Source organism: Macaca nemestrina, chromosome 1 (assembly GCF_043159975.1).
Source record: "Macaca nemestrina isolate mMacNem1 chromosome 1, mMacNem.hap1, whole genome shotgun sequence".
Classification (NCBI taxonomy): domain Eukaryota; kingdom Metazoa; phylum Chordata; class Mammalia; order Primates; family Cercopithecidae; genus Macaca; species Macaca nemestrina.
This window is the reverse complement of record NC_092125.1, coordinates 111,920,139-111,941,675: the sequence shown is the minus strand read 5'-3', so window position 1 is coordinate 111,941,675 and position 21,537 is coordinate 111,920,139. Positions and strand designations below refer to the sequence as shown.

The 21,537-nt window shown below is 43.1% G+C and overlaps 1 protein-coding gene across 1 annotated transcript in view; it reads left to right on the top strand.

Annotated features, from left to right (window-relative positions):
- LOC105479052 (NBPF member 11) overlaps positions 1–21,179 on the top strand; it is a 45,592-nt gene extending 24,413 nt beyond the window's left edge. Inside the window, 12 exon segments of the mRNA XM_071070151.1 lie at positions 412–587; positions 590–626; positions 2,373–2,475; positions 3,275–3,489; positions 4,541–4,613; positions 5,074–5,279; positions 6,556–6,607; positions 9,808–9,971; positions 11,008–11,060; positions 17,854–18,025; positions 18,737–18,788; positions 19,422–21,179. Of these exon segments, the coding sequence (XP_070926252.1) occupies positions 412–587; positions 590–626; positions 2,373–2,475; positions 3,275–3,489; positions 4,541–4,613; positions 5,074–5,279; positions 6,556–6,607; positions 9,808–9,971; positions 11,008–11,060; positions 17,854–18,025; positions 18,737–18,788; positions 19,422–19,665 (1,547 nt within the window). The 3' untranslated portion in view covers positions 19,666–21,179.
- The last annotated feature ends 358 nt before the right edge of the window (positions 21,180–21,537 follow it).

Genomic DNA, 21,537 nt, shown 5'->3' with positions numbered 1-21,537 from the left:
CTGAGAGTGAATGCTGAAGGAATGATCCCCATTGGTGGTGACCCTCAGGTGAGACCAGGGTGCCTGTGTTTCAGCAAAGACTGGGCAATTGGAATGCAGGGCTCCTAAGATTCCACGACACCCCCACCTTCTAATTCTGTTATTGCAACTGCAGACGGTTACCTGGCACGCTGGCGACAATCTTCCTCACTCTTGTCAGACTCTGAGCCACTGGCAGTGCCTTCAGCTCTGAGCTCAGACACCTCAAACCTTGTTTTTGTGGTTAAGGATCCTAAATTACTGTGGGGAGTGATCATGTTTTTCTCAACAGTAAGTTAAGAATTTCAGTTACTGACATCCCTCAGTCCTGATTAAACCTATTTGGTTTCACCAGTTTTTAACCCACCATGTGTTTGCATTTCTTCTCCCCAGTCCCTGGCTCCACCTCTTCTGCCACAAACCTCAGCATGGTGGTATCTGCCGGCCCTTGGTCCAGTGAGAAGGCAGAGATGAGCATTCTAGAAATCAACGAGAAATTGCGCCCCCAGCTGGCAGAGAAGAAACAGCAGTTCAGAAACATCAAAGAGAAATTTCTTGTAACTCAAGTGAAGTGGCCTGCTTCCTGGTCAACAGGCAGAACAAATACAGTAAGATCTATAGGCTCACCATCACGAAAGTGATGAATGATGTCCTGTCTTCCCTCTGAGAAACTAAATGCTCTCTCCATCAAAAATAATTTCTTCCTTCCCATACTTCTAGGAAAACAGAAATGGGTATTTTAACATTTTGTTAAAGTTGGAAGACAGAGGTACCAAAGTATTTAGCAACTTTCCATGTTTGCAGTCAGATGGGGGTGGGACTAGAGTTCAAATCCCAGTTGTTATTTTCTGACACAGGCACAGAACGACCTGTTTTCTCCAAGAGGCTTCATCATGTTTTCAAGAATCCTGTCTGTACCATATAAGATCCTGCAGACAAGTAACATCTAGTCTGTTGTTTTAAATGTCTGGGACTAGTGAACTTTTATTCAGTACAAGATTCTGTTGAGACCCAATAGTCAAAGCTCTGTTCTAGTGACCCTGAGGGAAACTTTGTGATAGTACCCAGTACCCGCTCTGAGGAGCTTCAAGAGGTGTCTGCTCCTAATAGAACCTGTGGTATCTGTAAGTGACAGCATCAAGAGCAGGGAGTAGGGGCCATGCACAGTGGCTCACCCCTGTAATCCCAGCACTTTGGGAGGCTGAGGTGGGCAGATCACGAGGTCAGGAGTTTGAGACCAGCCTGGGCAACATGGAGAAACCGCGTCTCCACTGAAAATACAAAAATTAGCTGGGAATGGTGGGAGGCACCTGTAATCCCAGCTACTTGGGAGTCTGAGGCAGGAGAATCTTTTGAACCCAAGAGGCGGAGGTTGCAGTGAGCCAAGATCGTGCCATTGCACTCCAGCCCTGGGCGACAGGGGAAGACTTGTCAAGGAGGAAAAAAAAAAGCAGAGAGTACCCTGGTGAGAGGAAGTCCTGCTTCCTGGGGCACAGGCTCTTGTTCCTAAAGAGGAAGAAAGATCGCACCCGACAATGTGTGGAAGTAGTAGTGCAATGGGCAGAGCAGGGACCCTGGGCCTCTATCCTGGACTCCATCCAAGTTGCTTGTCTTGTCTGTCCCTCAGTTTCCTCATCTGTTCATAGGGTACTACAATAATAGCTATCTCTGTAAATTGCTGCAGTGAATTACATGAGCTATTTCTTGTCAATCTCCTAGAGCACTTACTGGCACAGAGTAAACACTATCAGTTCTTCATTCTACTGTTTCTAAATTAACACAAACTTTATTAGTATTTGAGCACATTTCCTTCATGGCCTTATGGTCTTATGTCTCATACTTTATGTTTCAGATATGATTCTTAAAATCTTATCTGAAGATATGATTTAGAAATCAAAGATTTTAAAAATCTTTGACATACTTGTCCTTGAAATTCCCAGTAATAGGGAAACCGTCAGTCCCATAGTCCTAGGGGCCTTCCCGACTGTACAAGAAATCACTGCTTCATGGCCCAGTGCAGTGTTTTAGAGGAGAGGCTGAAGGCTTGGGAAAGCGGCCCCACATTCAGACTCAGACCTCAGGGGCTGTGAATTCTGACTCCACTTCGTTGTGGTTGAATCATCTTGTCAACTTCCTTGATGTGCCCTTGAGTTTCTTTCTTCGTCTCTACATTTTGGAGGATCAGATGCCAGAAAGTCGGGAGACTGAAGAGTAAAGATGTGGAAATCCCTGCCTAGAGCCTGGTAGTGGGGACAGTTTTGTCCTTGGGATGGACCTGCCTCCTGCCCTGTAGGCAGTGACCACAGCAGCATGTCCAGCCTTCCACTGAGGCAGGCGTGTCTGTCTTTTCTCAGAGTATAAAGAGTGCAAAGACCTCATAAAATCTATGCTGAGGGATGAGCTGCAGTTCAAGGGGGAGAAGCTCGCAGAGCAGCTTGGGCAAGCTGAGGAGCTCAGGTGAGGGGGCCCCGTGGGGGCAGGCAGGTGGGCAGGTGTGTAAATCTCTGATGTACAGCAGCTCGGCGGGAGAAGTAAGAGCTAAGCTGGGTCAGGGAAGGGAAGGAATTGCCATGGGAGGCTCATGACACACAAATATTTATCAAACAGAGAACAAGGATAATAATAAGTTATGGGTTGCAGTTGTTTCTCAGAGCCTTGTTTTCTCTTTTTCAAACAAGTAATTGTTGAGGTGAAATTTACATAACACGAAATTAATCAAAGGAGTGGGAACCACCCAACAGCATTCAGTATACTCAAAATGGTGTGTCATCACCACCCCACTTACCCTTAGTCAGAATCACCTCCTGACTGGCTATGGCGTCTCATTCTTCCACTCATTCAATGTTGCCTTCTCGACCCTGTCATTCTTTTCTTCTTTCATCTTTTCAATTCGCCCCATCTGCACCTGGCCTCATTTCTGTACATGGCTTTGTATCTATCGCCGCAAGATGCACTATGCGTATTTTCACATGGAAATGTCCGTGGCCAGAGTGAGGAACTGAAAGGATGTCTTTTTGAAATGGAATTAGGAAGACACCTACTTTTGTTTACAGAAGAGAAAGATGAATGGAATATCATCAAGGATCTTATAGGAGTCCTCTCTGATACAGAGGAAACCTGTAAACCATTTTCTATTCTTTCTCTTGGCCACGGGCATTCCTTTAAACATGTGCTGACCTTCTACTTGGAGGTCTCCTTGAGGACATTGTCGCTCATCCCTTTCCACTGTTAAATGTTCTCTACCCTCTCACCTTAGGCAATATAAAGCCCTGGTTCACTCTCAGGCACGAGAGCTGATCCAGTTAAGGGAGAAGTTACGGGAAGGGAGAGATGCCTCCTGCTCATTGACTCAGCATCTCCAGGCCCTCCTCACTCCGGATGAGCCGGACAAGTCCCAGTGGCGGGACCTCCAAGAACAGCTGGCTGAGGGGTGTAGGCTGGCACAGCACCTTGTCCACAAGCTCAGCTCAGGTAAGGTGGCCACAGGCCCTGACGACCCCAAACCCCAGGCTTATGAGAGACTCCAGACCTCCACACTTTCACAATGACAGTTGTATCGGTGGGGCTTTTTTCCACTAAACATGTGGCCATGACATGACCAGGACTTCCTGGGTAAGAACGGAGATGGGAAACCCATGAGGTTGGAGGTCACAGTATTGCAAATGACCCTCCTTCCTTGATGGAAGGTGGTCTTTGGAACAAGAGGCAGCGTCTGTCTAGTTTTAAAGGACAGGAAGGAGGCTGTGACGGGAGGACGCTTGTTAGAGTGAAAAGAGCTCTGGACTAAGAATGAAGGTTCCCAGGCTGTCTCTTTGGCAATGTTCTTAGTAACTGTCGGTGAGGGAGTGATTTATCCTTCCTGAGTTTCTCTGTCTCCATCTGCAAAGGCAGGCAAATTGTCTCTTGCAAGGGTCTGAAGCATCCAAATGTGGGAACACTTAACGACTGTTTTTCAAAATGAGATGAAGCCCCTCGCCGTGTGGTGTTGGAGAAGGCACTTGATGTGGGGGCATTTGGTGGTAGGAAGGGCTTCAGAGTGGAGCACTCCCCATGGAGAGAATGTCCCTGAATAACACAGCAGAAGCCACGTGGAGGGCCTGTGCAGTCTCCTGATGTATAGAGGACTGTGGGACAAGTTTGTCGTCTCCTAAAAGAAAGAATTAGGTTGGAAATGCGAACTGTGACAGGACACCAAGCCCGTGCCTGGGAATCAGATCTGTGGCGGGATGGGGGAGACAGCTGCCAAAGGCTGGAGAGAGGCTGCACAAGCCTTCAGTGATATGGGGACCAAAAGGTCTTTTCAATATTTGGCCACATCTTGATGGTGGCCCTCCAGATCAGAAATGCATTGCCTGATGGATCAGGAAACAACGCCAGGTCATTTTGTTAAAGATAAAACATGAGAGCTTTCAGTTGAACGGTGACCCACACCTAGATGTTCATGTCTCTGTGCTCATTGGGCTGACTGTGCTTGCAGAGTGTGAAGTGGGAAATACCTGAACGAACACTTCTGTATTTACAGAAAATGGCCAAGGTGAGGATGCAGATGTTCAAGTTGAGGAGGCTGAGAAAGTACAGGATTCATGTGCCCCCAGGTAACACTGAATACTCAGGAGCAAGTAGTGGGTGGTAACATATGAAAAGGGTCTAGGAGGCGCACCCTCTCTGGCATCTACGATGGGCCCAAAGCCTGCATTCCCTTGGCCAGAGTGTGAAATTCAACCCAGCTTAGACACAGGGTGTGGCAGCTGTTGTCTCTCTGTGTGCGCCGAGTGTCATGTCTGTACTGTACAGGGAGAGCTGAGTCTTCATCCTCCTCAGCTCCTGTCTTTCCAGTGCAGTGAACACCAGTTGCTTTCTTCCTCTCTGGCTCCCATGGCAGCCATGCTCTGTTGCAGAGAGAAGAGGATTGCCTGTCACTTCTTAAAGGGAACCTCCTGTTTGCTTTCTGGGGCCTCTCTCTTAATGCCTCCTGTCAAAACCAGCTAGGATTCCCTGGGGTCCAGTCCCTCTGTGTTTAATCTTCTTTCTTCTCTATCCCACCTGGCTCATCAGGGAGGTGCAGAAGGCTGAAGAAAGGGAAGTCCCTGAGGACTCACTGGAGGAATGTGCCGTCACTTATTCACATAGCCACGGCCCTTATGACTCGAACCAGCCACACAGGAATACCAAGATCACATTTGATGAAGACAAATTCAACTCACCTTTCATTGACTCATCCTCTCATGATGAGTGGGCAGATGCTGTACATATTATCCCAGGTAGCCTGTCTTTTCCTTGTGTCTCCTGCCTCTGTCTAGGCTGAGGAAGGTAAACTCTGAAGACAGGCTCTATACACACAAATTGTTTTGAATAAAACCTACGGTGGCATCTAAACAGATATCAGGGAGTTTTTTGTCCTTCTCAGCTCATGTCATGCCTTTGTCTGCCAGTCCCCAGTATCAAGTTACTGGACCCCATGCAGATATGACAATCTCATAGTAACCTGAGTGCAGGAGGTACACAGGAAGTATATGTCAGGCCTTCTAGCTTCGATTCAGTATCTCTTGTCATCTGTGATTAAGTCATCTGTCCCTGAACAATGTTCATGGAGTTTCTATGCCTTTTTAAGGAAGCTGGCAGCCTTGCCTTTGTAGCTGGAAATATTGATCCCTAGGCTTCACTGCTCTCAGCTTTAATCTTGATCTCCTTTAAGTCAGCTTGCTTAGCGGCACAGTCACCCTGAAATCAGGATGGAAAATTTTCTTCTTTACTTTGCTGATATATTTCCATAAAGCAAGGCTGGACCCTGTTTCTCCACTCCATCAGTGCAATGGCTGATCCAGTGTTTCTTTTTAGCATCATAGATTTTTTTGTTGTTGTTGCAATGGAGTCTTGCTCTGTCACCCAGACTGGAGTGCCATGTCACCATCTTGGCTTGGTGCAACCTCTGCCTCCCAGATTCAGGTGATTCTCTTGCCTCAGCCTCCTGAGTAGCTGGGACCACAGGTGCACACCACTGCATCTGGCTAATTTTTGTATTTTTAGTAGAGACCAGGTTTCCCCATATTGGCCAGGCTGGTCTTTAACTCATGACCTGAAATGATTCACCTGTCTTGGCCTCCCAAATCACAGATTCTTTTTAAAGCAAGAGTTGTTCAAATTTATCTATCAGTCGAGTTTCATGTATAGATGCCTCTAAACATTTAATGTCCATGTTACCTGGTGATATAAGTCAGTATTGCAGCAACACTCCTAGAAAATTGTTTGACCAATTTCTGGAGAGTTTTTTGGGAAAAATTTTGTTTAACTTTGACTCAGGCAGGGAATATGGCATTATGGTCTACATGTAGAGGGAGACTTTGGCCTGTGGGTCTGGAAAGCAGGGTCATCTACTTCTCACCACACTTTATCTAGGGCACCCTAGAATATTCCTGTCAGAATTCATATTCTTGCACTGAGAATAGTTACATCCTTGTGCTATGACTGGACAGTGATTTGGTCATATGTGAAGTGTGAATTGCTTAATGTGACCTGCTTCTCTGAATTTATTTACAGAAAATGAAAGCGATGATGAGGAAGAGGAAGAAAAAGGGCCAGTGTCCCCCAGGTAATGCTGTGGAACTGTGGGCTGTTACTTCAGTAGTGACACCTAGAGATTGTAGATTTAGGGAAAAAGGGGAGGTGATGAATAGAACTATTTCTTCTGTTCACCCAGCTACAAATTATCCTTATTAACAATGTTGTGTGTTATTTGTGGTAACTGTATTGGTTTTAATTTCATAGTCCTCTCAATATAGGCACTTGCAATCAGATGAACCAGGTAAGCGAACCAAACAGGGTTTTCTTGTTGATCTTTTCAAAAAGCCAGCTCCTGGATTCACTGATTTTTTGAAGGGTTTTTTTGTGTCTCTATCTCCTTTAGTTCTGCTCTGATCTTCGTTATTATTTCTTGTCTTCTGCTAGCTTTTGAATTTGTTTGCCTTGCTTCTCTAGTTCTTTTAATTGTGATGTTAGAGTATCAATTTTAGATCTTTCCTGCTTTCTCTTGTGGGCATTTAGTGCTATAAATTTCCCTCTACACACTGCTCTAAATGTGTCCCAGAGATTCCGGTATGTGGTGTCTTTGTTCTCATTGGTTCCAAACAACATCTTTATTTCTGCCTTCATTTTATTATTTACCCAGTAGTCATTCAGAAGCAGGTTGTTCAGTTTCCACGTAGTTGTGCGGTTTTGAATGAGTTTCTTTATCCTGAGTTCTAATTTGATTACACTGTGGTCTGAGAGACAGTTTGTTGTGATGTTTGCTCTTTTACATTTTCTGAGGAGTGCTTTACTTCCAACTATGTGGTCAATTTTGGAATAAGGGCGATGTGGTGCTGAGAAGAATGTATATTCCATTGATTTGGGGTGGAGAGTTCTGTAGATGTCTATTAGGTCTGCTTGGTGCAGAACTGAGTTCAATTCCTGGATATCCTTGTTAACTTTCTGTCTTGTTGATCTGTCTAATATTGACAGTGGGGTGTTAAAGTCTCCCATTATTATTGCGTGGGAGTCTACGTCTCTTTTTAGGTCTCTCAGGACTTGCTTTATGAATCTGGGTGCTCCTGTGTTGGGTGCATATATGTTTAGTTAGGATAGTTAGCTTTTCTTGTTGAATTGATCCCTTTACCATTATGTAATGGCCTTCTTTGTCTCTTTTGATCTTTGTTGGTTTAAAGTCTGTTTTATCAGAGACTAGGATTGCAACCCCTGCCCTTTTTTGTTTTCCATTTGCTTGGTAGATCTTCCTCCATCCCTTTATTTTGAGCCTATGTGTGTCTCTGCATGTGAGATGGGTCTCCTGAATACAGCACACTGATGGGTCTTGACTCTTTATCCAATTTGCCAGTCTATTTTCTAGTTGGAGCATTTAGTCAATTTACATTTAAGGTTAATATTGTTATGTGTAAATTTGATCCTGTCATTATGATGTTAGCTGGTTATTTTGCCCATTAGTTGATGCACTTTCTTCCTATCTAGCAGCAATGATCTTTACAATTTGGCATGTTTTTGCAGTGTCTAGTACCGGTTGTTCCTTTCCATGTTTAGTGCTTCCTTCAGGAGCTCTTGTAAGGCAGGCCTGGTGGTAGCAAAATCTCTGAGCATTTGCTTGTCTGTAAAGGATTTTATTTCTCCTTCACTTATGAAGCTTCGTTTGGCTGGATATGAAATTCTGGGTTGAAAATTCTTTTCTTTAAGAATGTTGAATATTGGCCCCCACTCTCTTCTGGCTTGTAGGATTTCTACCGAGAGATTTGCTGTTAGTCTGATGGGCTTCCCTTTGTGGGTAACCCAGCCTTTCTCTCTGGCTGCCCTTAGCATTTTTTCCTTCATCTCAACCTTGGTGAATCTGACAATTATGATTCTTGGGGTTGCTTTTCTCGAGGAGTATCTTTGTGGTGTTCTCTGTATTTCCTGAATTTGAATGTTGGCCTGCCTTACTAGGTTGGGGAAGTTCTCCTGGATAATATCCTGAAGAGTGTTTTCCAGGTTGGTTACATTCTCCCCGTCACTTTCAGGTACACTGATCAAATATAGGTTTGGTCTTTTCACATAATCCCATATTTCTTGGAGGCTTTGTTCATTTCTTTTTACTGTTTTTTTTTCCTCTAGACTTCTCTTTTTGCTTCATTTCATTCATTTGATCTTCAATCACAGATATTCGTTTTTCCACTTGATCGAATCAGCTACTAAAGCTTGTGCATATGTCACGTAGTTCTCGTGCCATGGTTTTCAGCTTCATCAGGTCATTTAAGGTCTTCTCTACACTGTTTATTCTAGTTAGCTATTCATCTATTCTTTTTTCAAGGTTTTTAGCTTCCTTGTGATGGTTTTGCACATCCTCCTTTAGCTCAGAGAAGTTCGTTATTACCGACTTTCTGAAGCCTACTTCTGTCACCTCGTCAAAGTCATTCTCCATCCTGCTTTGTTCCGTTGCTGGCAAGGAGCTGTGATCCTTTGGAGGAGAAGGGGCGCTCTGGTTTTTAGAATTTTCAGCTTTTCTGCTCTGGTTTCTCCCCATCTTTGTGGTTTTATCTACCTTTGGTCTTTGATGTTGGTGACCTACAGATGGGGTTTTGGTGTGGATGTCCTTTTTGTTGATGTGGATGCTTTTCCTTTCTGTTTGTTAGTTTTCCTTCTAACAGTCAGGTCCCTCAGCTGCAGTTCTGTTGGAGTTTGCTGAAAGTCCACTCCAGACCCTCAAACAGGGATTTCTTGGTGTCACCTGTTCTCTCCCATGTGTTTAAATCCAGAGAGAGATGTATATATGCTTTCTGCCCATTTGTTGTTAGTATGTTTGCTAATATTTGTGCAAGAAAAGAAATTGGAAAAATAAACATATTATATCAAAATATTGGAAAAATGGGGCCCTTAATACACAAGCTGTGTGTCTGCACTGCCTCAAGAGCTCTGTTCACTTGAATGCCACATGCAAAATTCAACCCAATTTATGCAAAGTAGTTGAAGCCCTGTGTTAGTTCTCTGTGCTGCAAGTCATGACAGTAGTTTACAGGGAGAGTCTGGGTGCCCTGCGTTGGCTCATCTGTGGCAAATATACTGAGCACGTGCTGCGCATTTTTGCTCTGTCCTCAGAGCAGTCACCCTCCACCCTGCATTTAGAAGGATAGTTTTATTTCTCTTGAAGGAAAAATGCCTTTGGTTTCTGTGACCCTCCATTCTCTCTCCCATCAGATCATCTGGGGGGTTTTGTTGTCTAATCTCTGTTGGTTTAATCTTCTGTCATCTCTGTCCTGCCTGGCTCATCAGGAATCTGCAGGAGTCTGAAGAGGAGGAAGCCCCCTAGGAGTCCTGGGATGAAGGTTATTTGACTCTCTCAATTCCTGCTGACATGTCTGCCTCGTACCAGTCTTACAAGAGCACCTTTCCCTCATTAGAAGAACAGCAAGTCGGCTTGGCTCTTGACATAGGCAGTGAGTACTCCATTGTGAAGGTGATGAAGCTCCAGTTCATGTCCCATGTAGACCCCATAATCTTTGGGCCTTGTGCCCCTGGTTGGGCTGAGAGTTGCCATCACTGTGAGCTGAACCTATATGTCAGTGTAGATTTCAATCACTCTGGAGTTGAGTCTGAAGCACAGGCATGGGGTGGGTCAGTGAGCTTTGCTCTCTTCCTAGTCTCAGGCCATGCCCTTGCCACCCTTGACTGACTGTCAGGACATTGAACTCAAGGCAGGTGTGGCGAACTCACACCAAGCTCTGCAGCACGTGCCCAGGAGTTGTCTGTCAGATCAGCTCATCTGAATTAAATGTCTCTTGCCAGCTACTAAGTTCCTTATGAGTTTTGTTCCCAAAGCATGTCTGTGTGGTTCTCTACCTACCCAAGGCCAGTGTCACCCTTGTCTACCTCTCAGTGGAAGATGTGACCCAGGTTTCACTGAATTCATCCCCATTTTCTGTGTCTTCTAAGTTGGCTTGTTTTAGCTCAGCTGTCCATCATCTTGCTGGTATGTTTTCTAGATAAATGACTGACTTTTCATCCACAAAACCATAATAGCTGATGCTTCTGTGTAGAACCAAGTTCATTGTGACTCAAGAGCTGATACATTGCACCCCTTCATCAAATCTCAGTGTCCCCAATCTCGTAAAGTATCAAATCCTGGGTATTTGATGAGAGAAGCCTGAATATTGCAGTATCTCTTCTACGAGGTGTTAGAACTATTTGCCTACAATCTATTGGGAAAGACTTTGCTCATTTGTACAGAAACCTAGGACAGAGCTCATTGGGAAGATAACGTTGCAAAACGGGAATTTTGCCCAAGGCTCATGAAAGGAACCAAGTCAGTTCTTTCAAGACTTGACCTCAGGCCTCCTGGTATATTTTTCTCAAAGTCTCCTGTTCTCACACTGAGAAGACTGATGTCCCTGTGTTAGGACTGGACAGAGGACTGTTTCTGTGTACAAGGAAGAACTGCTTAATGTAAGAGGCCCTATCTGAATTTATTTGCAGGACATTGGTGGGATCAAGTGAAAAAGTAGGAGCAAGAGGACACAGGTCCCAGGTGAGTCTGAGAAATTGTGGACTATTAATTTGATGTTGACACCTGGAGATGCCAAGTCCAAGGAAAACAGTACATGCTGAAAATAATGATTTCATCTTGTCAGACAAGTCTGAATTACCCCTACTAACATTGCTTTTGATTCTCATTACAGTATGTTTAGGTTTCCATTTCTTCCTACCCTTATCATTTACTAACCTAGTGAAGGTTGACCATACCTCAAAAGCTGTATTCTCATGGTGACTGCAGGGAAACTTGAGCACATTTTATGCGAAATTATTGAGCCCACTCTTTTCATGATCACTGTTCACTGTGTGTCCTGACGGCACAAATACAGAGTGTCCTTGACTCCCTCATCAGTGTGTCACCTGGCCAATTCACTGAGCTCTCTCTCTCTCTCTCTCTCTCTGTGTGTGTGTGTGTGTGTGTGTGTGTGTGTGTGTCTCTGTGTGTGTGTCCTCCTCTTTCATCCTTTTCTACCTGGCCGTGGTCTATCACAACATAAAGGCAATAATTTGTAACCTCATTGATGGATCTATCCTTTTTGTTTTCTTTTTTTTTTTTTTATTATACTTTAAGTTCTAGGGTAGATGTGCACAATGTGCAGGTTTGTTACATATATATACACGTGCCATGTTGGTGTGCTGCACCCATTAACTCATCATTTACATTAGGTATATCTCCTAATGCTATCCCTCCCCCTACCCCCTTCCCACAATAGTACCTGGTGTGTGATGTTCCCCTTCCTGTGTCTAAGTGATCTCATTGTTCAATTCCCGCCTATGAGTGAGAACATGCGGTATTTGGTTTTCTGTTCTTGCAATAGTTTGCTGAGAATGACGGTTTCTAGCTGCATCCATGTCCCTACGAAGGACACAAACTCATCCTTTTTTATGGCTGCATAGTATTCCATGGTGTATATGTGCCACATTTTCTTAATCCAGTCTGTCACTGATGGACATCTGAGTTGACTCCAAGTCTTTGCTATTGTGAATAGTGCTGCAATAAACATATGTGTGCATGTGTCTTTATAGCAGCATGATTTATAACCCTTTGGGTATATACCCAGTAATGGGATGGCTGGGTCATATGGTATTTCTAGTTCTAGATCCTTGAGGAATCGCCACACTGTTTTCCATAATGGTTGAACTATTTTACAGTCCCACCAACAGTGTAAAAGTGTTCGTATTTCTCCACATCCTCTCCAGCACCTGTTGTTTCCAGACATTTTAATGATTGCCATTCTAACTGGTGTGAGATGGTATCTCATTGTGGTTTTGATTTGCATTTATCTGATGGCGAGTGATGATGAGCTTTTTTTCGTGTGTTTTTTGGCTGTATGTCTTCTTTTGAGAAGTGTCTGTTCATATCCTTTGCCCACTTTTTGATGGAGTTGTTTGTTTTTTTCTTGTAAATTTGTTTGAGTTCTTTGTAGGTTCTGGATATTAGCCCTTTGTCAGATGAGTAGATTGCAAAAATTTTCTCCCATTCTGTATGTTGCCTGTTCACTCTGATGGTAGTTTCTTTTGCTGTGCAGAAGCTCTTTAGTTTAATTAGATCCCATTTGTCAATTTTGGCTTTTGTTGCCATTGCTTTTGGTGTTTTAGACATGAAGTCTTTGCCCATGCCTATGTCCTGAATGGTATTACCTAGGTTTTCTTCTAGTGTTTTTATGGTTTTAGGTCTAACATTTAAGTCTCTAATCCATCTTGAATTAATTTTCGTATAAGGAGTAAGGAAAGGATCCAGTTTCAGCTTTCTACTTATGGCTAGCCAATTTTCCCAGCATCATTTATTAAATAGGGAATCCTTTCCCCATTTCTTGTTTTTCTCAGGTTTGCCAAAGATCAGATGTATGGTATTATTTCTGAGGACTCTGTTCTGTTCCATTGGTCTATATCTCTGTTTTGGTACCAGTACCATGCTGTTTTGGTTATTGTAGCCTTGTAGTATAGTGTGAAGTCAGGTAGCGTGATGCCTTCAGCTTTGTTCTTTTGGCTTAGGATTGTCTTGGTGATGCGGGGTCTTTTTTGGTTCCATATGAACTTTAAAGCAGTTTTTTCCAATTCTGTGAAGAAAGTCATTGGTAGCTTAATGAGGATGGCATTGAATCTATGAATTACCTTGGGCAGTATGGCCATTTTCATGATACTGATTCTTCCTATCCATGAGCATGGTATGTTCTTCCATTTGTTTGTGTCCTCTTATTTCCCTGAGCAGTGGTTTGTAGTTCTCCTTGAAGACGTCCTTTATATCCCTTGTAAGTTGGATTCCTAGGTATTTTATTCTCTTTGAAGCTATTGTGAATGGGAGTTCATTCATGATTTGGCTCTCTGTTTGTCTGTTACTGGTGTATAAGAATGCTTGTGATATTTGCACATTGATTTTGTATCCTGAGACTTTGCTGAAGTTGCTTATCAGCTTAAAGAGATTTTGGGCTGAGATGATGGAGTTTTCTAAATATACAATCATGTCATCTGCAAACAGGGACAATTTGACTTCGTCTTTTCCTAACTGAATACCCTTGATTTCTTTCTCTTGCCTGATTGCCCTAGCCAGAACTTCCAACACTATGTTGAATAGGAGTGGTGAGAGAGGGCATCCCTGTCTTGTGCCAGTTTTCAAAGGGAATGCTTCCAGTTTTTGCCCATTCAGTATGATATTGGCTGTGGGTTTGTCATAAATAGCTCTTATTATTTTGAGATACGTTCCATCAATACCGAATTTTTTGAGAGTTTTTAGCATGAAGGGCTGTTGAATTTTGTCAAAAGCCTTTTCTGCATCTATTGAGATAATCATGTGGTTTTTGTCTTTGGTTCTGTTTATATGCTGGATTACATTTATTGATTTGTGTATGTTGAACCAGCCTTGCATCCCAGGGATGAAGCCCACTTGATCATGGTGGATAAGCTTTTTGATGTGCTGCTGGATTCGGTTTGCCAGTATTTTATTGAGGATTTTTGCATCGATGTTCATCAGGGATGTTGGTCTAAAATTCTCTTTTTTTGTTGTGTTTCTGCCAGGCTTTGGTATCAGGATGATGCTGGGCTCATAAAATGAGTTAGGGAGGATTCCCTCTTTTTCTATTGATTGGAATAGTTTCAGAAGGAATGGTAGCAACTCCTCGTTGTACCTCTGGTAGAATTCGGCTGTGAATCCGTCTGGTCCTGGACTTTTTTTGGTTGGTAGGCTATTAATTATTGCCTCCATTTCAGAGCCTGCTATTGGTCTATTCAGGGATTCCACTTCTTCCTGGTTTAGTCTTTGGAGAGTGTAAGTGTCCAGGAAATTATCCATTTCTTCTAGGTTTTCTAGTTTATTTGTGTAGAGGTGTTTATAGTATTCTCTGATGGTAGTTTGTATTTCCGTGGGGTTTGGGGTGATATCCCCTTTAACATTTTTTATTGCGTGTATTTGATTCTTCTCTCTTTTCTTCTTTATTAGTCTTGCTAGCAGTCTGCCAATTTTGTTGATCTTTTCAAAAAACCAGTTCCTGGATTCATTGATTTTTTGGAGGGTTTTATGTGTCTCTGTCTCCTTCAGTTCTGCTCTGATCTTAGTTATTTCTTGCCTCTGCTAGCTTTTGAATGTGTTTGCTCTTGCTTCTCTAGTTCTTTTAATTGTGATGTTAGTGTCAATTTTAGATCTTTCCTGCTTTCTCTTGTGGGCATTTAGTGCTATAAATTTCCCTCTACACACTGCTTTAAATCTGTCCCAGAGATTCTGATATGTTGTATCTTTGTTCTCATTGGTTTCAAAGAACATCTTTATTTCTGCCTTCATTTCGTTATGTACCCAGTAGTCACTCAGGAGCAGGTTGCTCAGTTTCCATGTAGTTGAGTGGTTTTGATTGAGTTTCTTAGTCCTGAGTTCTAGTTTGATTGCACTGTGGTCTGAGAGACAGTTGTTATAATTTTTGTTCTTTTACATTTTCTGAGGAGTGCTTTACTTCCAACTATGTGGTCAGTTTTGGAATAAGTGCGATGTGGTGCTGAGAAGAATGTATATTCTGTTGATTTGGGGTGGAGAGTTCTGTAGATGTCTATTAGGTCTGCTTGGTGCAGAGTTGAGTTCAATTCCTGGATATCCTTGTTAACTTTCTGTCTTGTTGATCTGTCTAATGTTGACAGTGGGGTGTGAAAGTCTCCCATTATTATTGTATGGGAATCTAAGTCTCTTTGTATGTCTCTAAGGACATGCTTTATGAATCTGGGTGCTCCTGTATTGGGTGCATATATATTTAGGATAGTTAGCTCTTCCTGATGAATTGATCCCTTTGCCATTATGTAATGGCCTTCTTTGTCTCTTTTGATCATTGATGGTGTGAAGTCTGTTTTATCAGAGACTAGGATTGCAACCCCTGCTTTTTGTTTGTTCTCCATTTGTTGGTAGATCTTCCTCCATCCCTTTATTTTGAGCCTATGTGTGTCTCTGCATGTGAGATGGGTCTCCTGAATACAGCAAACTGATGGGTCTTGACTCTTTATCCAATTTGCCAGTCTGTGTCTTTTAATTGGAGCATTTAGTCAATTTACATTTAAGGTTAATATTGTTATGTGTGAACTTAATATCATAATGTCATTATGATATTAGCTGATAATTTTGCTCGTTAGTTGATGCAGTTTCTTCCTAGCCTCGATGGAGTTTACAATTTGGCCTGTTTTTGCAATGGCTGGTACCAATTGTTCCTTTCCATGTTTAGTGCTTCTTTCAGGATCTCTTGTAGGGCAGACCTGGTGGTGACAAAATCTCTGAGCATTTGCTTATCTGTAAGGGATTTTATTTCTCCTTCACTTATGAAACTTAGTTTGGCTGGATATGAAATTCTGGGTTGAAAATTCTTTTCTTTAAGAATGTTGAATATTGGCCCCCACTCTCTTCTGGCTTGTAGAGTTTCTGCCGAGAGATCTGCTATTAGTCTGATGGGCTTCCCTTTGTGGGTAACCCGACCTTTCTCTCTGGCTGCCCTTAACATTTTTTCCTTTATTTCAACTTTGGTGAATCTGACAATTATGTGTCTTGGGGTTGCTCTTCTCCAGGAATATCTTTGTGGCATTCTCTGTATTTCCTGAATTTGAATGTTGGCCTGCCTTACTAGGTTGGGGAAGTTCTCCTGGATGCTATGCTGCAGAGTGTTTTCCAACTTGGTTACATTTTCTCCATCACTTTCAGGCACACCAATCAGACGTAGATTTGGTCTTTTCACATAATCCCATATTTCTTGGAGGCTTTGTTCATTTCTTTTTACTCTTTTTTCTCTACACTTCTCTTCTTGCTTCATTTCATTTATTTGATCTTCAATCGCTGATACTCTTTCTTCCAGTTGATTGAGTCGGTTCCTGAAGCTTGTGCATTTGTCACGTAGTTCTCATGTTATGGTTTTCATCTCTCTCAGTTCTTTTAAGGACTTCTCTATGTTGGTTATTCTAGTTAGCCATTCGTCAAATCTTTTTCAAGGTTTTTAGTTTCTTTGCTCTGGTTACATAGTTCCTCCTTTAGCTCTGAGAAGTTTGATCAACTGAAGCCTTCTTCTCTCAACTCATCAAAGTCATTCTCCATCCAGCTTTGTTCTGTTGCTGGCAATGAGCTGCGTTCCTTTGGAGCGGGAGACGCGCTCTTATTTTTTGAATTTCCAGCTTTCTGCACTGCTTTTTCCCCATCTTTGTGGTTTTATCTTCCTTTGGTCTTTGATGATGGTGTCCTGATGGGGTTTTGGTGTGGGTGTCCTTTCTGTTTGCTAGTTTTCCTTCTAACAGTCAGGACCCTCAGCTGTAGGTCTATTGGCATTTGCTTGAGGTCCACTCCAGATGCTGTTTGCCTGGGTATCAGCAGCAGAGGCTGCAGAAGATAGAATATTGCTGAACAGCGAGTGTTGCTGTCTGATTCTTGCTCTGGAAGCTTCGTCTCAGGGGTGTACCCTGCCATGTGAGGTGTGAGGTGTCGGTCTGCACCTAGTGGGGGATGTCTCCCAGTCAGGCTACTCAGGGGTCAGGGACCCACTTGAGCAGGCAGTCTGTCCGTTCTCAGACCTCAACTTCCATGCTGGGAGATCCACTGCTCGCTTCATAGCTGTCAGACAGGGGCATTTACCTCTGCCGAGGTTTCTGCTGCTTTTTGTTTAGCTATGCCCTGTCCCCAGAGGTGGAGTCTACAGAGGCAGGCAGGTCTCCTTGAGCTGTGGTGGGCTTCACCCAATTCGAGCTTCCCAGTGGCTTTGTTTACCTACTTAAGCCTCAGCAATGGAGGGCGCCCCTCCCCTAGCCTCGCTGCCACCTTGCAGTTAGATCTCAGACTGCTGTGCTAGCAATGAGGGAGGCTCTGTGGGCCAGGGACCCTCTGGGCCAGGTGTGTGATATAATCTCCTGGTGTGCCGTTTGCTAAGAACCTTGATAAAGCGCAATATTAGGGTGGGAGTTACCCGATTTTCCAGGTGTTATCTGTCTCAATTTCCTTTGGCTAGGAAAAGGAATTCCCTTCCCCCTTGCACTTCCCAGGTGAGGTGATGCCTCACCTGCTTCAGTTCTCGCTGGTCAGGCTGCACCTGCGGACCAGCACCAACTGTCCAACACACCCCAGAGAGATGAACGCGGTACCTCAGTTGAAAATGCAGAAATCACCCGTCTTCTGTGTTGCCACGCTGGGAGCTGGAGGCTGGAGCTGTTCCTATTTGGCCATCTTGGGCATGTCTCTCCTTTTTCTTTTTTAACCACTTCCTAATGCTACCCATGAAATCCAGTTGAGGCTCTGTTGTGTCTGATTTCCTCTGGCTTATTCTTTACTTTTTCTATTTTTCCGGTCTCAGCTGGGAGCTACTGGAGGTAGTAGATCCTGAAGTCTTGCAGGACTCACTGGATAGATGTTATTCATCTCCTTCCAGTTATCTTGAACTGCCTGACTCCTGCCAGCCCTACAGAAATTTCTTTTACTCACTGGAGGAACAACACATTGGCTTTTCTCTTGATGTGGATGGTGAGTACCTTTCTATGAAGGTGATAAGGATCCACTGAGTCTTCCATATAGAGATCATATTCCTGCTCCAAGTGGCCGTTACTGAGCTGAGAGATGTCATTGCTGCAGTGAGGACCTGTAGGCACATGTAGGTTGAATGAAACTCTAGTTCTACCTGGAAGCCCAGACATGGGATTGGTCAGTGAGCATGGCTGTCTTCCTAGTCTCAGGCCATGCCTATGTCACTCTGATTCTACTCTCAAGACATTGGACCTGGGCAGATGTGACAAATTCAGAGAACTATGATTTGACTCAAGGGTTTGTCGATTTCCTTTTTCACTCTAATTTTAGTGTCTAAAATCCTCACAACCATGAACAATCTGAGTATTTGATGAGACAGGGCTAAATATTGCAGTTTTTCTCCTAGAAGTCTTTTGAGGGTACTTGCTTTAAATTGATTGGAAAAATATGGCATAACCATTTGCACAAACTTGTGACAAATGATATTGGGATAACGATCTGCCAGAATAGGGACATTTTACCCACAGTTTCTGGGACAAAAACCAAGGAATCTCTATCATGACCAGCCTTCAGGCCTCCGGAAATATGTCTCTCACAGTGTCGTGTTCTCATGCTGAGGCGCCTGAGGTCCCTGTGTGAGGATAGACAGTGGATTGTATGTGTGTAGGGGAATCAGCTTAATGTGTCTGTCCATGTCTGAATTTATTGCAGAAATTGAAAAGTACCAAGAAGGGGAAGAAGATCAAAACCCACCATGCCCCAGGTAACTTTCAGCAATTGTGGATGCTTAGTTCTGTGTTAACACCTGGAGACGACAGATCCAGGGAAAACAGAGTATGTTTGATTTCATGTTTTCAACGAAGGCTGAATTCCTCCTATTGACATTGCTGTTGGTTTTCATTGCAGTAGACGTTTAGGTTTCCATTTCTTCCTCCCCTTATCATTTACTAACGTACCACAGGTTGACCATACCTCAAAAGCTGTACTCTCATGGTGACTGCATCGAATTTTGAGCACATTTTATGGAAAACTATTGAGCTCATTCTTTTCATGATCACTGTTTGCTGTGTGTCATGAGGGCACCAACTCAGAGTGTCCTTTTTCTCCCTTATCAGTGTGTCACCTGGCCAATTCACTGAGCTCACTTTCTCTCTCTCTCTTTCTCTCTCTGTCTCTCTCTGTCTCTGCCTCTCTCTCTCTCTCTGTCTTTCTCTTTCAATGTTTTCTACCTGGCCCTGTTCTATCCCAACATGAAGTCAATAATTGTTTTACCTCATTAATGGATCTATCCTTTTTCTTTTTTAACCACTTCCTCATGTTACCCCTGAAATCTAGTTGGGGCTCTGTAGTGTCTGATTTTCCCTGGCTGCTTCTTTAGTTTTGTCTCCTTTTCCAGGCTCAACAGCGTGCTGGTGGAAGTGGAAGAGCCTGGAGTCTTGCAGGACTCATTGGATAGATGTTATTCGACTTCTTCAACTTACTTTGAATTACCTGACTCATTTCAGCACTACAGAAGTGCCTTTTACTCATTTGAGGAACAGCACATTAGCTTGTCCCTTGACATGGACAATAGGTTTTTTACTTTGACAGTGATAAGGCTCCACCTGGTCTTCCAGATGGTAGTCATATTCCCACACTAAGCAGCCCTTACTAAGCTGAGAGATGTCATTGCTGCAGGCAGGACCTATAGGCACATGTAGGCTTGAATGAAACTGTAGTTCCATTTGGAAGCCCAGACATAGGATGGATCAGTGGGCATGGCCCTATTCCTATTCTCAGACCATGCCAGTGGCAACCTGTGCTCAGTCTGGAGACATTGGACCCAAGTTAGGTGTGACACGTTTACATAACTATGCAGCACATGCCGGGAGTGATCTGTCAGACATTCTAATTTGAAAGATATACCCACATATCTCTGGGTAGCTACAAAGTTCCTCAGGGATTTCATTTTGCCGGCATGTCTCTGAGCTTCTACACCTGCTCAAGGTTAGTGTCATCTTTGTGTTTAGCTCATCCAAAGGTGTTAACCTGGTTTCAATGAACCTAACCCCATTCTTTCTATCTTCAGTGTTGGCTTGTTTTAGCAGATCTATCTGTAACACAGGAGGGATCCTTGGCTGAGGATTGTATTTCAGAACCACTGACTGCTCTTGACAGTTGTTAACCCACTAGGCTCTTTTGGTTAGAGAAGCCACAGTCCTTCAGCCTCCAGTTGATATCGATACTTAGGAAGACCACAGCTAGATGGACAAACAGCATTGAGAGGCCTCAGCCCTGCTCCTCTCAATTCCATCCTGTAGAGAACAGGAGTCAGGAGCCGCTGGCAAGAGACAGCATGTCACCCAGGACTCTGCCGGTACAGAATATGAACAATGCCATGTTCTTGTAGAAAACGTTTAACGTGGGTTTCATAGGAGGTAATCACCAGACAACTGCAGAATGTAGAACACTGAACAGGGCAACTGGCCTGTCTCCTTCACACAGTCCATGTCACCATGAATCACACAACAGAAAGGAAAAGAGATACTTTGGGTTCAAAAAAAGTAAAAAGATAATGTAGCTACATTTCTTCAGTTATTTTGAACCCAAAATATCTCCTCATCTTTTTGTTGTTGTCATTGATTGTGGTGACATGGACTTGTTTGTAGAGGACAGGTCAGCTGTTTGGCTCAATGATCTACATTCTGAAGTTGTCTGAAAATGTCTTCATGATTAAATTCAGCCTAAACGTTTTGTTGGGAACACTGCAAAGTCAATGCTGTGAGTTTCCAACCTCAGCCCATCTGCAGGCAGAGAAGGTCTAGTTTGTCCATCACCATGATCATGATATCAGGACAGGTTACTTGGTTAAAGAGGGGTCTAGGAGATCTGTCCCTTTTAGAGATACCTTCCTTATAATGAAGTATTTGGGAAAGTGGTTTTTAAAATATAAGTGTCCTGTATTCTAATGATCATGCTCTAAACATTTTATCATTTATTAATCATCCCTGCCTATGTCTATTATTAGATTCATATCTCTACCCTGGAAATTTTCTGTCTCAATTTTTACTGTGCCTTTTGTTTTTGCTAGTATCTGTTGTTGAAAAAAATTCTCTGCCTGAGTTTTAATTTTTGTCCAAAGTTAATTTTAATCTATACAATTAAAAACTTTTGCCCGTCACTCTGGACTGTCGGACTGTTTTTCATTCAGTGTTGGAATCTTTTATTATGCTGATTGGTTTTCATGGGTACTGATGCGAATTAATAAAAACATTTTCATTTTCCTGTTTATTTTCTAATCTCTTCCACATGGTAGGCTATGTTTACCATATGTAGCAGAATGTATTTACTACATTTCTTGGTTCTAGTTATTTGTATTCTTTGTGAGTGTGTGTCTGTCTGTGTGTGCCTTTGGCATTTAGGAAGGGTTGTATAGCTCATGGTTAATATTGCACTAAAAATGTTTTTGATAGTTTTCCCCCCTTTGAACTAGACACACTTCTAATATTTGGTTTATATGTTTTAAATTATAA